General features: G+C 39.6%; 2 protein-coding genes and 1 long non-coding RNA gene across 3 annotated transcripts in view; 2 read left to right on the top strand and 1 right to left on the bottom strand.

The window, feature by feature from the left end:
- The window catches only part of LOC106945536 (cornifelin homolog B-like), a 33680-nt gene extending 31645 nt beyond the window's left edge, over positions 1-2035 (bottom strand). Inside the window, exon 1 of the mRNA XM_015029272.1 lies at positions 1932-2035. The gene's annotated coding sequence lies outside the window, so the exon portion shown is untranslated. The remainder of the gene's footprint in view (positions 1-1931) is intronic.
- LOC106945537 (uncharacterized) overlaps positions 1-15057 on the top strand; it is a 21389-nt gene extending 6332 nt beyond the window's left edge. The window contains exon 3 of the long non-coding RNA XR_001424583.1: positions 14672-15057. This is a non-coding gene — a long non-coding RNA (uncharacterized LOC106945537). The remainder of the gene's footprint in view (positions 1-14671) is intronic.
- On the top strand, positions 9425-15020 carry LOC106945535 (olfactory receptor 2S2). Its single transcript, XM_015029271.1, has 2 exons — positions 9425-10637; positions 14080-15020. The coding sequence occupies exons 1-2, from the start codon at positions 9706-9708 to the stop codon at positions 14216-14218; spliced, it is 1071 nt and encodes a 356-aa protein (XP_014884757.1). The 5' UTR covers positions 9425-9705; the 3' UTR covers positions 14219-15020.
- Positions 15058-15301: the final 244 nt, after the last annotated feature.

Raw genomic sequence — 15301 nt, 5'->3', positions numbered from 1 at the left:
TAAAGATAGATAAGTCTGACACACACTCAGGGCAGATTAATCGCTATAGCAACAGAATACAGAGGAAGCCACAGCTGCTGGTTGGACTACAAAGACTCTGTAGTTCTAAATATGGCAGAACACTTTAATACAGAGGGCAGAGCAGAAGGTCAGAACTACAACATGGTGGAACACTCAGTTATTACAGAGGAGGGCTGAGCTGGCAGTTAAGAACTACATAATGGTGGAACTCTGACTTACTACAGAAGGGTGAGCAGAATGTTATAACTACAGACAGGGCAGAATGTTCTGGGCATTATATTACTGGTTTTACCAAACCACTTTTACACATTGGATTAGTGTGGCCATTTAAAATGAAGCTTACTAAAAGTTTCAAAATAAAAGCCTGCATATTGCTCTCACGTCAGTGCACCGCCATAGGCGGTGCAATAATATTAAGCTTTTTTTATGTTTTTTTTCTCAGGATAGTGAACTGCCTTGCGCAGCAATTCAGTTCATTAACATTAGCACAAACATTAGCATTTCATGGGTGTCTCATAGAGATAGAAATCCTTCTCCACCTTTCTATCTCACACACAGGGCAGTTTGCTGAGGATTAATCACTATAGCAACAGAATACAGAGAAAGGCATAACTGCCATAACTGTAGTTCTATCTATGGCCAAGACTCAGTTAAAACAGAGGCCTGAGCAGCATGTCAGAACTACAACATGGCGGAACTGTCTGTTACTATAGAGGAGGAGTTGGCTGGTATTCTGAACTACTTGTGCTTTGAGCATTATATAACTGATTTAACCCAATCACTATTACACATGGAATTAGTGTGGCCATTTCAAATGAAGCTTCTGAAAAATTTCAAAATAAAAGCCTTGACAATTTTTATATCATGTAATTGCTCTGTTTTGCATTAGATAACTGTTTAAGAAAACCACTGTTACACATGGGATTAGTGTTGCCATTTGAAATGAAGCTTACTGAAAGTTTCAAAATAAAAGCCTGCATACTCCCCTTTTTTTACGTTTTTTTCTCAGGATAGCTTTAATGATCTTTTTTCCTCGAGTTAGTGCTCCACCTTATGCAGTGCAATAATATGAGCCTTTTTTAGCATTTTCTTTCAAGTTATGGCATTGGCATGCACAAGCCAGTGCATTAGCATTAGTATTTCACCTAAAATGCTAATGCAAAAAAAAAAAGGGCGTTTAGAATTTTTTTACTTATTAGCCATGTTTAGTATACTGAATGGAGTAAGTGAATGACAGACAACATGGTAGTGATACCCCACATTCTACTGATACCATTCATGCTATTATTAGCGTTTTGGCTAATTTTAATATATGCAACATACTGAATGGTACAAGTACAGCTTAGTCCACATGCTTCTGACTCTCCACAGGTTATTGACTACATTGAAGCTTTATTTAGCATTAAGGCTAATTTTTAGCATCAGAACGCTGGGTCCAAACCGACGGGCACACTTTGGCAGGCCCCATTTAAATTTCTTCAGGAATTTTCTAGTACATAAATACAATCATTCTCACGCTCAACGGTTCTCGTCGGCCTAATTAGCTGAAACAGATTAGTAAATCAGAAAATGCCGCCTTTCAACACCGTGTATTACTGATTTAAGCAGGTGTAACGAGCCAGTCATTTGCATATTAAATTAACAAGTAGACAAGAGATTCAAATAAGGAGAAAACAAGCTATATTTCCGATTAAACTTACATTTTAACTCATTTCATGTAACGTAGATAAAAAAAAAAATTATTATTTTTTTAAACATGCAAAGTCGCATAAAACGTGGACGGAAAATAAATAAAAGTACGGAAAGTACGCAGCTGTACAAAAGCAGACAAAAACTCCCCGAGTGGCTCAAATGAGCAGCATTTAAAGCTTACAGCGGCTGTTTGTAACAGTATCTTTATTTTTTCTTACCTTTTTAAAGCTGAATTGTGGGGGGACAAAAGCAGCGTGGAGAGCGCCGTGTACTTGCTGGGTTGCTGAGTGTGAACTGATGGAGGCAAATTAAGTTTCACTTTTCTCACCAGTGGGGAGAGGGGGGCACCAGGAAAACAATGAGGAGGAGGAGGAAGAGGAAGCAGCTTCTCCTTTTAGCTCAGCGTTTTAAGATGAAATAAACAATAATGCTGAAATTACACTGGGGAAAAAAAAAATATCTACGTATGCCATAATTTGTGTAATTTGTGTGGGACTGAGGTAATTTGGAGTGAAGAAGGCCTTCTTTTCTTTACACAGCCATGTTCTGAGGAGTAGTTTGATGGAGCAACAGCTTATCTACGTGAGAGGAGGCAGATAAACCCAGCAGCTTATCTCAGCCGCACTCAAATAAGAACAGGATAATCTCACATTTTCACTCAAGTTAAACTAAAATGTAGCCATCCAAGAAATTACTCAAGTAACATTAAAGAAGTAAATAAGTTTTAGAAAAAAAAAAAAAAAAAAAAAAAAAACAGTGGTAATTTTGCCAGCAGACAAACAAACCCATTACATGTGCTTATTTGCATATGGTATGTTTAAACAGGGTAAAGTACTAACAGTGAAAAGTGTGGTGCAGTAAAAATAGTCTTAAAAGTTCCTTTTTTTGTAGAATAGTTACTCAAGATCACAGATCCTTCAACCCAGCGGCTGTTTGACTTTATAGCCACCTACTGCTCCCAACAAGCTTCATAAATGTTTATATCTTTCTGTTCTTTGTAGTTTGTCTTATAATGTTCTCGCTGTTATTTGCACATCCCAGGTGATATTTTTACTTTTTAACTTCTTATAATCTGTTGCTGCTGCTGCTCAGTTTCACATTTCTTTGGATCTGAGCTGTGCTTTTTTTTTAATACTTGTACAGTATTATTTGGCTAGTGTCGTAAATTTGTCCTTATGTACCGTCTTCTATTCTTATTTTTTTCAGGTTTTTAAATATAGAGTTCCTCAAAGTACATCTCCTTTGGCTTTGATCTGAATTTTGCCACACTGTAAACTGGACCGAAGTGTCCATGAGGTTGGACAGATTAGGCACTTCTGCATCAAAATCTGACCTCTTTGTCTTGTACGGTGTCTCGAGTGTAACTGTAACGTATTGTTTGTTATGAAAACAAACTGAACTTATTCCTGCTAAGTAGCTGCTCAAGTTTTCAGTTCTGTCATCTTGAATATTACAGCATTGTCTAATGTTATCCGGATTGTTTGTATCCCTATGAATGAATAAATAAGTAACCCAGAGAAAGAGATTAGTTACTCTTACAAACATGACTCATCTTTCTCTATTAATTGTTTTTATTATGTAAGTTTCTTGTGGTTTTGGAGGTGTATTTGGGTACTCAGAAAACCTTTTAGTTTTGGCTTCATCTTTGTGTAATAAATAATGACATGTAATTAAAATAATTTTAGAAACTGGCATAGACTGCAACATTTACAAAGTTGAACTGATTCAGACATTCCAGAGGTCAGGTAGGTACGTTGGCAGCAGGACCAAAACGCAGACACGTATACGGAATCTGCATAAAATACACGTTTTAATGAAAAAAGGAAAGAGAAGAGCAGAATGAAATGGAAGGAGCCAGTGGAGAATAAAGAGGCTGGAGAGCTTAAGAGGGAGTGGAAATGACCAGGGGACAGATAACTGGATGAAGAGAACCAATGATTAGCAGCTGAACCAGGGACAAACTGGTAGCTGAGATAAGGTGAAAACAAAAAGAATGAAGGAACAGAAATAACAGGGGAGAAAAACAGAAATAAACACTAATGAAACAAGACCAAAACACAAGCAATAGGAATAGTTGAATCGAGACAAGAAATAAACCAAAATGGAAAAAATATGAGAAAGCAAACCAGAAAGAAGGAAATTATCAAAAGAGAAAATAACTGAAACAAGATGTCCAAACTCTAAAGCAGGGGTCCCCAAACTTTTTCCTGCGAGGGCCACATAGCTGTTCCTTTCTGTGGTCTTAGTTTTTGCAGTAAAAAAAAACAAAGAAATTCTTGTCGACGGGGGGGGGAGGAGACGACGACACTTTTGGATAGATTTTTACCCAGAATGCAAATGGAAAAAACCGTGAGTGAAACGGTGACTGACGAGTATATATTCCATTGAGGGAAAGTAAGTTTCACATTTGCTCAAAAGCCCCCTGGTGGTTGAAGAAAAATCCACATATAAACCGGAAAAAACAATATATGAAAAAAAACACTGAATGCTCTCTGGTATGAGCAGGCGGGCCGGATCCGGCATTGTTCAGGGGGCCGGACCAAATGACGTGGCGGGCCGGATCCGGCCCGCGGGCCGTAGTTTGGGGACCCCTGCTCTAAAGGTTCATATGAGCAAGGGGAGAAAACCGAGACATCCACTCTGAGAAACGCTCTCCCTGAACGATCCCCAGGGTTTCCCAGCCCAGAATGGAGACCTGCCAGCTGGTTCTGGGTCAGACTCTCCTCCTGGTGGGAGGTGCAAAACATTTAGAAGACGTGACTCTTATCCTGTACTACATATATTCGCACAGCCTCTCAGATACTCTGCAGGACTTTTTCATGCAGACTACAACAAAAATATCCTCATATTCTACAAGGCACAGTGTTTTTCTTTTTATCACATCTACAATAAAAACATATTGTTTATCTTGTCTGATACTCATTTCCTAAACAATGTTTTGACCTTTTTGTGTGAGTCTTTACTTGGTCATATGCAAAAATAAAAATATAATTTTAACAATCTACCTCCAGCATCAAATGTCATTTAGATAATATCAAGTGGAAAGGAGCTTTTGCTTAAACTTGTTCTATAGACAAATGATAGAACTTGTAAAATGATCCAGTTATTTGTATCCTTAGGCGTGTCTGTGTCGGGGATGCAAGAAATGCAGTAATTTGTTACAACGGCGCCCCCTGGCGGTTGCAGAGACAATTACATATTCGGAGCCGAAGTCAAATTCCTTGTTTGTTTTCCCCAAATGAAGCTGATTCTGATCAACCACAGATAGTTGAAGGACAGGACAACATGTTTACTTTTCAATATTTAAAGTCACTTTCATAGAAAGCTTTGCTGAACTTACCCTTCAGTTTCTTCCTGTCCTGAAAATAAAATCCAGGAATTGCAGCGATTTTTGCATTAGGTATTTTTTATTTTTTTTTTTTTACATCCTTAAATTAAGAAGAGCAAGGGGAATAGTAGTACTATTCAATAATTCGCATACACATATTCCAGAAGGTTAAATCTAATCAGCAGCAAGCTATATAGCTTGGAAGAAATGTTGAATGTTATCATTTTTTGTTTACTTTCATTTTGGGGGGTAAAGTTAGATTGTGCATTCCTAAGCAATCAGTGCAAAATGCTTTTTCCAGCTTGGACGCAAGAAAGAAAAATAATTTTTACTCTTTTAGTATACACTTGAATGTTCTTCCTGGTGTATGTGCACCCAGGTGTTGAATCAGTTTTTAATAGCTTATTTTCAGTTCCACACTGGGGTATTTCACCATTTTTTAATTGATCTACATGGTATTAAATCATCCCTATATTAAAAAGAGTTAAGCTTGTTAAACTGGAACTTAATTGTTCTAAACAGAACAGAAAGAGTAGCTTCTATTCTTTGTGAAAAACATTTGCAATGTTTTTTTTAAAGCATGAGGACAAACACTGGACTGTGATAAGTGTAACACGGGGGAAAGAACCCGGATTGTGACTGAGGATGTGGCCCTAAAACCAACTGGTAGACCACTGAAATATCAAGTGGCCCAGGGTCTCCCAATTAACAATACCCAGGTAGGTCTGGCTTAGAATGATGAAACAGAAATAGTATACAAAATATATTTTATTTATACATTCTTTTACATTAAAAATTGACTATTTTTCCACTTTAAAACCCAATAAAGCACATGAACCCAGGACAAGACTAGAAGCAAGCAATCTGAAACTTAACCAAAGACAAATGCAAACCAAATTAATAGAAACACAAATTAATAAAATAATCCATCCTTCCATTTTCTTCCGCTTATCCGGGGTCGGGTCACAGGGGCAGCAGCTTCAGAAGGGCGGCCCAGACTTCCCTCTTCCCAGCCACTCCTTCCAGCTCCTCTGGGGGAACCCCAAGATGTTCCCAGGCCAGCTGAGACATAGACCCTCCAGCGTGTCCTGGGTCTTCCCCGGGGCTCTCCTCCCGGTGAGACGTGCCCGGAACACCAGGGAGGCGTCCAGGAGGCATCCTTACCAGATGCCCGAGCCACCTCAACTGGCTCCTCTCGACGTGGAGGAGCAGCGGCTCTACTCTGAGTCCCTCCCGGATGGCCGAGCTTCTCACCCCATCTCTAAGGAGAGCCCAGCCACCCTGTGGAGGAAACACAATGTTAACAAATCCCACATTGCCTCAACCCAGTCCTAGAAGGCTGTGCCCCTTAAACCAATTCATAAAAATAAGGAGATATAAACTGTTGTTCTGGTTCTGCACTGCTTGTGCTACAACTCCAGCTTTAGAAGACGACCTATTAAATGATTGGCTGAGAGCATCTAAACTACTAAACAAATGCACTTTGGTGAGAGGATAACACCACAACAGCAGCAAAAGATGACAATAAATTGTCTGCCGACAATAATAAAACCATGTAAGGTAAAAATAAAAAGATACCTTAATCAGCCACACATTCAGACGCTGCAGTGAGAAGCCAATGAAATGCATCTTAAGAAGCAATGACAAATCACGTCAAACTAGTAGCAACACTATAAAAAGCGACCTGACGTTACACAGAACTAGTGACATCAAAAGTCCATTAATCCTACCAGCAGCACAAATAGCCACGATCCAGATCTTCTTCCAGCAACCTGATGAGCACGGCACCGGCGCTCATCAGTCCAAGATCCAACTGCAAATAACAGGCACTCTTAGTTTTCACTAAGGCACATCCGGTGCCTTAGTGAAACGTAAGTGAAGGTGGGGAAACGGGGCCTGGATGTATTCAAGGGCCCTAAAACGGGTGGGAATTTGCAGCAACTTTATGTAAACTATGTTTTCCACGTAAAACCACCCGGTTACATAAGCATAGAGAATACGGTATTAATACTGGTCAAATACACATCATTTAAAATTTCTCTAAAATAATCAAGTCTATATATAAATATAAATATTAGGATTACTGTGGACCCCCTTCATGGCTCAGTACTCACCTATTTGCAGGTTTTTCTGTGGTATGTGACTCCAAATTTTTTGTAGAAATGTATTGGTAAATATTTTCAATGTATATATCTAAAATATTCACACAGGCTGAAGTGAAGAAACCGAAACATATTTAGGTCTGGGTTTATTGTGACTATAGTGTCATCTCTCCTCACGTGCAACCAGGATTTCCTTTAAGAACATCTCGGTCCCCTTTTTTTGTCACATTGGAAACTATTTCGCATTATGCTGCCACTATCATGTTTCTCAGAAGCTAAGTCGACCCATATTTTCTAAGTCAATATGTGTGTGTGTGTGTGTGTGTGTGTGTGTGTGCGCGCGCGCGCGCGCGCGTGTGTGCGTGAGCGTCTGTCCATCTGTTTCTAACTCGTACACAGCGTGTTGTGAACACCTATGACGTCGAAATTGCTCCATCAATGCTGTAACTCTGCTCTGCAGAGGTTTAAACTACCAGCAGGGGGCACCACGGTGCTTTTACATACTTCTAATGGAGAAAAAGAAAACACCTCCTCAACGATAAATGACTAATGCGTTTTAAATGCAAGAAAATTTGAACTGTGAGAACAATGAGTTTCTGGAAAACCCTAATATTAGAATATGCAAAACAAAAACCAAAAAAAAAAAAGCGTTTTAAGTGAGATCATAGCCGTCATTTCAGAACTGCTGATTCATAGCCAAAACTCAAGATTAGAAAGTGAGATCACAAGATTTTTTTACAGTAATTAATAGATATTACTCTACAATTAGAAGACGTACTGTGATGGTATTGTGATTTTTGTTTGTTTGCTTTTGACATTTAGAAATAGTCTAGATTTCAGCATTTTCAGATTATAATAGAGAAAATGACCCCAGATTACCAAATAAAATCAGTTGAACAAACTTATTTAATGCAAAACTTCTGTTTGAGGGTAAAGTGAGATAAGTGGTTGCACTAAGTGTGTGTGACACTGAAATATAGAGTCATTTTTGCACTGTTCTAAGAAGGATGTTGTTTGGGGAAGTGTAGCAAGTCATAAAGCAGCAAACGTTACTTCTGACTATACAAAGATCACTGAGCACACAAAGTGTATCTCAGCAACAACTCTCCGTGTAATCTGCAGATAAATCAACAAAGTGTGTCAAAGTTCATGTTTTGTTTTTGTATGTTAAGCAGAAAGCTTTAACGCACAAAAAGATCAGACTTGACACTGAAAGAATAGTTTCACTACTTTACTTCTGAGGACGAAATATGGGATTTTTATTTTTTTTATGTGTTCATTTTGGCAATAGTGACATGATTTGGCACAAGAGCACAGACAGAAATTATTCAGAAATAAGAATATCTTTCCCCATTTTACCTAACAATATTTTAGATTAAAACTTTTGTTTCACTTTTTTGTATTCACAAATTAAAACAGTGTTGCAAAGAATCAGAGATAGGAGACAGACTATTTTTAGCAGAGGTTTTTAAACGTGTGCTAAAGTGTGTTGTGATTTTCACAATATTTCTCAGTCCAAAAAACAAACAAAACATTTTTTTAACTTCCTTAAAACGTTAATATTACGTTAATGTCGAGAAAACACCATTAAATAAATTAAATTGAAATCACGTGAATAAGTCCGTTCACGCGATAAGTCAGTAAAATACATATGGCAGCTACTTCCTGTGGTCGATCTTCTTCCTCGTAGTTTGCAAGGTCCGGTGGTAGTTTTAGGGTAGTTTTGCGAAATAACCTGCCAAAAAAAAAAAAACCTACCTAATGTTAGAGCCAAAACGTTTCATTAAAGGAGAAGTTTTTTTGTTGTTTTTTTTTGGCATGCTTCCATTAAGCACATTTATTTTTACTCTGTGCAGCCATATTTTCTCATAGTTGACTCTGTACAACTGAGCTGAACAATTAGCAAACTATTTTCAAGAGGGCTGCCTTAGTGTCCCTTTGTGTCATAATGGTGATATATAAGAGGACTCAAATGCAGACAAGCAGGAAGAGGCAAAAATGGAAATAAACAGCTGGAATGAGGAGCGTAATGGAAGCCGATGTGAGAGGAAAAAAAGAACAAAAGGGAATAAATACTAATCTAATTAAACAAATCCAAAACACAATGACAATAACTGAACTAACTCAATAAAAAAAATAAAGACATGATTAAAACAACCAAACATCAAAGGATCAAAACACCTGAAAACATAAAAAACTTTTTTTATTCAATAATCTGTGAAACTATTTTGAAAGAACAAAAACAAAAAAATTGGGGATTTTTACCAAATGTATGTCTAATAATAACTCTATTACTGTTAAAGTGAGTTGGAATTAGTTTGACCGTAGAAAAATGACTGAGTGTTTTTTTTTATTATTATTATTTTCTTCTTGGTGTCAGTTAGACAGACGTGACAGACGTGACTGCGTAAAAAAAGAAAAAAAGAAGAAGAAAAACTGACAGAGCGCGCGTGAGGCGGAAGACTGAGTCAGTCTTCAGTCAGGCAGCAGACGGAGAGGATCATGAGGCGGACCAGGTTTCCTTCCCATCACCAGCATCACTCCAGACCCAGCTAAGGAACGATGTGTAACAACACCACGGAGGTGGTGCAGGACTACCCTTGCGTGCGCTTCTACGTGTCCACCCTCTCCTTCTCGGTCCTTCTCTTCTTCAACCTCATCATCAACTGGACCATAGTTCGGGAGGAGCGGCTGCGGAGCCATGCGCGCTTCGTGCTGGTCTTCCACCTGCTGGTGTCCGCTCTGGTCCACCTGGGCGTGAGCAGCGTCTTCTACTACCAGATCCACCTGAACGCCCAGCTGAGCCCCAACGCTTGCCGGGCCATGATCACCGTCCTGATCAGCAGCGCCTCCAACATCCTGCTGACGCTCACGGCCATGGCTCTGGACCGCTTCGTGGCCGTGTGCTACCCGATGCGCTACACCTCCGCCTGCACGGCGGCGTACTGGCCGTGGCTGCTGGGCGTGCTCACCTGGATGGTTGCCCTGGCGATCCCCCTCAGCCTGCCTCTCAACCCGGGTCCCTCGGCGGGAGAACATGTTACTTGCGACCGGAATCAGCTGAAAAGGGGCGAGTTCCAGAAGGTGGTGTTCATCGGACTGTGCACGCTGCTCATTCTCTACAGCTACGTGAGGATCCTGGTGGAGGGACGGCGGCTCGGGGTGCTCAACCGGAGGAACCGGGCCGGCTGCAGGACCATCGCCCTGCACGGCACCCAGCTGGCCGTTTACATCCTGCCCAACTTCGTGAACTTCGTGTTGTACCTCATGTTGAAAAAAAACATTATTGAGAGTGACACCAAGGAGCTGTCCGCCGTGGTTATCTTTGCGTTCTTCAGCGTGGCGCAATGCGTGGCGCCCGTTGTTTACGGCTTGCGCAAAGAGGAACTTCTGGAGCAGCTGAATCGTCGGTTCCCCTGCTGCTCCCGGTACCTGAAGGCTGTGCTCGGCTGGACCGTGAGAGCCAACTGGCCCCATACACAACCCAGAGGAAGGTATGTCGAGCTCGGTCACGTTTCTCGATCTCTTCGGAGTTACGCAGGGGCGTCTCCAGAAAGGTTTTTAGAGGGGTGCCCAAAAGGGGGCCTTGGGGGGGGGGGGGAAACCAAACCCACAATTAATTTATTCATCAACTTATGCTTTTTCCTTGTTGTATTATTATTATTATTATTATTATTATTATTATTCTGAAGTTTTGCTATGGCTCTTAGCCTGGTTTTCACCCCTCCACCTCATCTGGGCGCCTCTTTCAGAGCATTCTGGAACAACTCCTGCTGATTCTTCATTCCTGCACAAAAAAAAACATGTCCAGGAGTAGTTGGCAGAAGATAAATATCAGAAAAATGTAACATTGTCCTCTCTGCCGAAAGCTACTTTATGGGCTCAAAATATGAATCACTAACAAAGTTATTTGTTACTTTGTATAGACAGATCGTTCTAAATTGCAAATGCAATCTAATATCTAATTTTTAAAAAATGGTATGTCCTGAAAAAAAAAAAAGGCCATGCAATATTTTGTCAAGTAATTTCAGAAATACATTTGTTTTTGCATTGTTCCACGAATTCTCCGTTTTGCAAGTGGTCGTTTAGAATCTGAGGAAATCCGTTCCTCTGACTGGAAAGTGGAGTGTTTACCATCAGCGCTTAAAGTTCAGATTCAGCTGCAAGGGTATGTAACATCCTGTGTTGCGTTCTTTGATGTTTTGAGTTTTTGAATTTCTCCACTAAGGGATGAAACCCTTAAGGCCGGTCAGGTTGACACCCGCACTTCTTTTTTTTGTCAGCAGAACAATGTTGGAATACCGTTGGAATGTAGCTTTGATTTGTCTTGCTGAAGTGAACCTTAGTTTTACTGGGAAAGTTTAGAATTCAATTGGTGGGTCCATTTTTCCCCAAGTCCAGATTCTTTATTAACTTTGACCAATTTCACGCAACATTTGAAGCTTGGACTTAGACACATTTGATTGGACTGAGACATTAAAAGGGGAGTTGAAGACAACCTGCAGTTTTCACACCTTTGAATCACCCGGCGACATGGTGACAGCCCCTCAATATGGCTGACTTCCTTAAGCGTTAGTGGGCATCTGGGCTTGAGGGTGTGATCCACCGCTGGCAGCTGGTCTGTGTGGTCAGGATATTAAAGGAAAAACACACAGAGACCGCCACTGTGGTGCATCCTCTTACCATTTACACACATGGGCTGCAATAAAGTCTGAGGAGAAGGAAAACATCAACGGACTTCAGCTGAGGGTAGTTTTTTTTGTTGTTGTTTTTTTTTGTTTTTTCCAATTACCTGACACATTTTCCGTGCAAAGCACCATGCTGACATCCACTCCTCGCTTCCACAATGTTGGCTCAAGTTTTTTTTTTTTTTTTAGCTGATGTATGTGATTTCTTGACACTCGCATTGGTTTGTGGCGTGTCATCACTCAGAGAGAAACTCATCTTTGTGGGTTTAATAAGTTTATATGTTGGTTAAGTGACTGTAAGTATAAATTATAGGTGTATTTATGTTCCACCTTCCAGTCATTGCTCTTCTAAACACTCACTTTCAAATAACTGTAAAAAGGATTGGTGCCATTTGAATACAGTTTGGTAAAAATGAGGGTCATCAATGGGTATGTAAGTTGATTTGGTCAGAGAGTGCCATCAGTGTGCTACAGGCAGTACTGGGAGCACCTGACAGTCGATCAAAACTGTGACTGACTTGCACCAGATAAGAGAGATGATTCATGGACAGTAGTAGTAGTAGTTAGAGGCATGATGCAGCTACCCAGAATGCAGGGCATGCAGATGTCAAAGTGCCTTGATGTGATCCTGCTCTTCAGTACTTCTGGGTCAGAATGTATCTGTTTTGATCTTGTGTATTTTCGCCCATTTTAAAGCCACTGACGGCTGCTGCTGCTTTTAAGTCTCTGTAAGACAGGAAGTACACTCTTGGACCGGTTCAGTGTTATCTGCTCTCACCGAGCGAGGTTTTGCTGGAGATTTCTTCCAAGTTATTCCTTTCCGCTGTCGCCACTTGCACACTCAGGATGAGGGATTTCTGCACACTTATTGACTCGACTTAGTTTCCTTTGATATAAAACTTTTGGTAATTCCTGCAGCAAACAGAACTTGAGTAAATTGTCTTATAAATGTTGATTGAATGGAAATGTGTGCAATTCAATGATTGGATCCTTTTAAACATATGTTTCTGTAAAAATTGGAAGCAGCATAGCTCCATGTTCATATAGACCTATTCATAAACTGATTTAATTCCTGTGGTGCTTGACAATGTTTCTGAGCTGTAGCTTTCTTTATTTTTCATATCTGAAAGACGTATCCCTGCTAAAATTAAGTTAAAGGTAAATCTCTCCTTATGTTCGCTCACATAAGACACAAATTTTTAACCATCCTCAGTCCCGCCCCAGAAAAACTTACACTTCACTTGGTACCCAAAGCTCAAATCTTTTATTAATCCTAGCTAAAATTACAAATAGTTTATTTTTAACTGACATATTAATGTTTCCATGCCATCTGTTTTGTCCAGAAAGATATAAAAATATGGTTAACGAGGTGCAGAGTGGAATATTTGAGGTGTGGGCTATCATACATATCTTATTTCTATCTAACAATGCATTTAAACATTCATCCGTTGTTTATATTTACTTATCCTTGCAGAGTTGTTGGTGGCTGGTGCTTATATTTCCATAACTCCCTGAACATGTCACCAGTCCATCACAGGGTAGTGATTAAATATGTCTGTGAAACCTCCCCCCCCCAGAAAAATTCAAAATATAGTCAACTATCATCTTACGTTACAGCTACATTTAGTAGTTGTTTGGCTGTCAATAGGGGCTCATTTAGTCTGAGGATCCTGTGCTGAGACCTTGTAGACTGTAAAGGCGTGATGAGAAGAGAAGTGGCCATTTCTAATCCCGATTCCAAATAATAACATCTGAAAAGTCTCATGCAATTAACATAAATACAAGAAAAAAACAACAACTCTTGACGAAGAACTCAGACGTCCCTGAAGGGTTTAGCTGCCTTCACTACAGTTGTAAAATGACTAACATATTTTTGTAAAGTCCAGTGGGAAAATGTCACGCAGGATGCTTCCCTATTTAAAATAAACAACGTTAAGTCACATGAGCTGTCTAAATAAAGGTTCGCATTTCGTGAAACATTTAGGTCACACTGATGAGCAGACGGTGACATGGCTGAGGGAGTCATTGTTGATTTTGTGTGCAGCTGCGCCGAAGATGAGTCGTTCTGAAGAAAAATGAGAATCCAGGAATTTTGAGCGCCTAGGAAAAAAGCTAATGCGTTCTGGTATTACAGGTGCTACATCCAATGCGTTACTTCAGAAAAGGCGCTAAGTGGATTTCAAAAGAATTTAAAGAGCCATGTCAACTCACCGCCTGTTTTGTTACTCTTGTTTATTTTTTTGTTCAGGGAGCGGACGCTGACTGCTCAGACCATCATCTCCTTGGAAGTCCCACAAGAGAACCGGGAGGAAGAGACCGAGCCGCTGCCAGACACCAGTCGCTCACATGATTCACATTCATACAAAGGAATTATGGACAACGCCTGATGGGAAAGGCTAATTAATGCCAAGATTAGAGGGAAAAGCCTTTGTTTCCAACATATATTGTTATCTTGTGCTGGAAAGGAACTTTGTGAGATGCTTCTAATGAATTCCTTCAGAAGAAAATTGGATATGCAGATGCAAGGGAAAACACAAAGCCAGATATTGGACTATTAATTCTTCTTTCATCTGAAGCTTTCTCCAAGGCCAGGTGGAACAGTTGTCTGATTGCAGAAGTCCTTTGTATGGCTCAGGGGAAACCCACTCGTCCGTCTGCATCCGACCTCTTCCTCCTTTTGGGACAATGCTGACTGGCACGGAGGATATATTTGAACGTTTAGCCATCTGGATGTTTTGTGTCATTCATACCCTGGGATACCAAAAATGTGTCAAGCCTGAAATTCCTTATTCACTGATTTCCTGAGGCTGAAATCAGCTGAAGGAACTAAAGTTACATAGCATGTTTCTTGCTATGTAAGAGTTGATTTTCATCATTCATGCATGCATTTCAAGATAGCGCGCTACTACAGGCAACCATTTCCATTTTTTCTCCAAAGGTTAGAAAAAGGGTTTGAAAAAAAATTGCTTAATACTTTGAAGTAGCTCTTCTTTTAAAGTGATGATAAACAAATGGCAGAAATCACATATTGTCCACTTTCTGCTTGTTCATCACACCGTTATGCAACTTACAACTTATTTATTTAAAAAAGACTTACTCCCCATTTACTAACTATTTTCAGCTGATCCCATAAGCTACATTTCAAAATGTGAATTTTTTCCTGAATATGTTACCGTTTTTATAAAATTCTAAAAAATATCAGAAAAATAAAATATTCAAAACATTACATTTTACTGTAGTTTATTTTTGCTATTGTGTTTCTTCATAAAAACACAGTGTGACCAATAAAAAATCAGCTTTCAAATGATTTAAGTTTTTTTTTTTTAAAGGAGCAGTACTACAATTTTACTTCACATTGAATCGTGATTTCAATGGAACTGAATACATTTTTCTTTTAATTAAATTTACAAACCGCATCCAGACTCTACAACGATCTGATGCAAAAAAAAATATATATATATATATATATA

Source organism: Poecilia latipinna, unplaced genomic scaffold (assembly GCF_001443285.1).
Source record: "Poecilia latipinna isolate Pla-1442-1.1 unplaced genomic scaffold, P_latipinna-1.0 Scaffold149, whole genome shotgun sequence".
In the NCBI taxonomy this organism is placed as follows: domain Eukaryota; kingdom Metazoa; phylum Chordata; class Actinopteri; order Cyprinodontiformes; family Poeciliidae; genus Poecilia; species Poecilia latipinna.
The sequence above is the reverse complement of the archived record's forward strand: the minus strand, read 5'-3'. Positions and strand labels throughout refer to the sequence as shown.

Coding starts and splice junctions, on each gene's coding strand:
- LOC106945535 (XM_015029271.1), top strand. CDS start 9,706: ATGTGTAACAACACCACGGAGGTGGTGCAGGACTACCCTTGCGTGCGC. Junction 10,638..14,079: donor CATACACAACCCAGAGGAAG/GTATGTCGAGCT, acceptor TTTTTTGTTCAG/GGAGCGGACGCTGACTGCTC.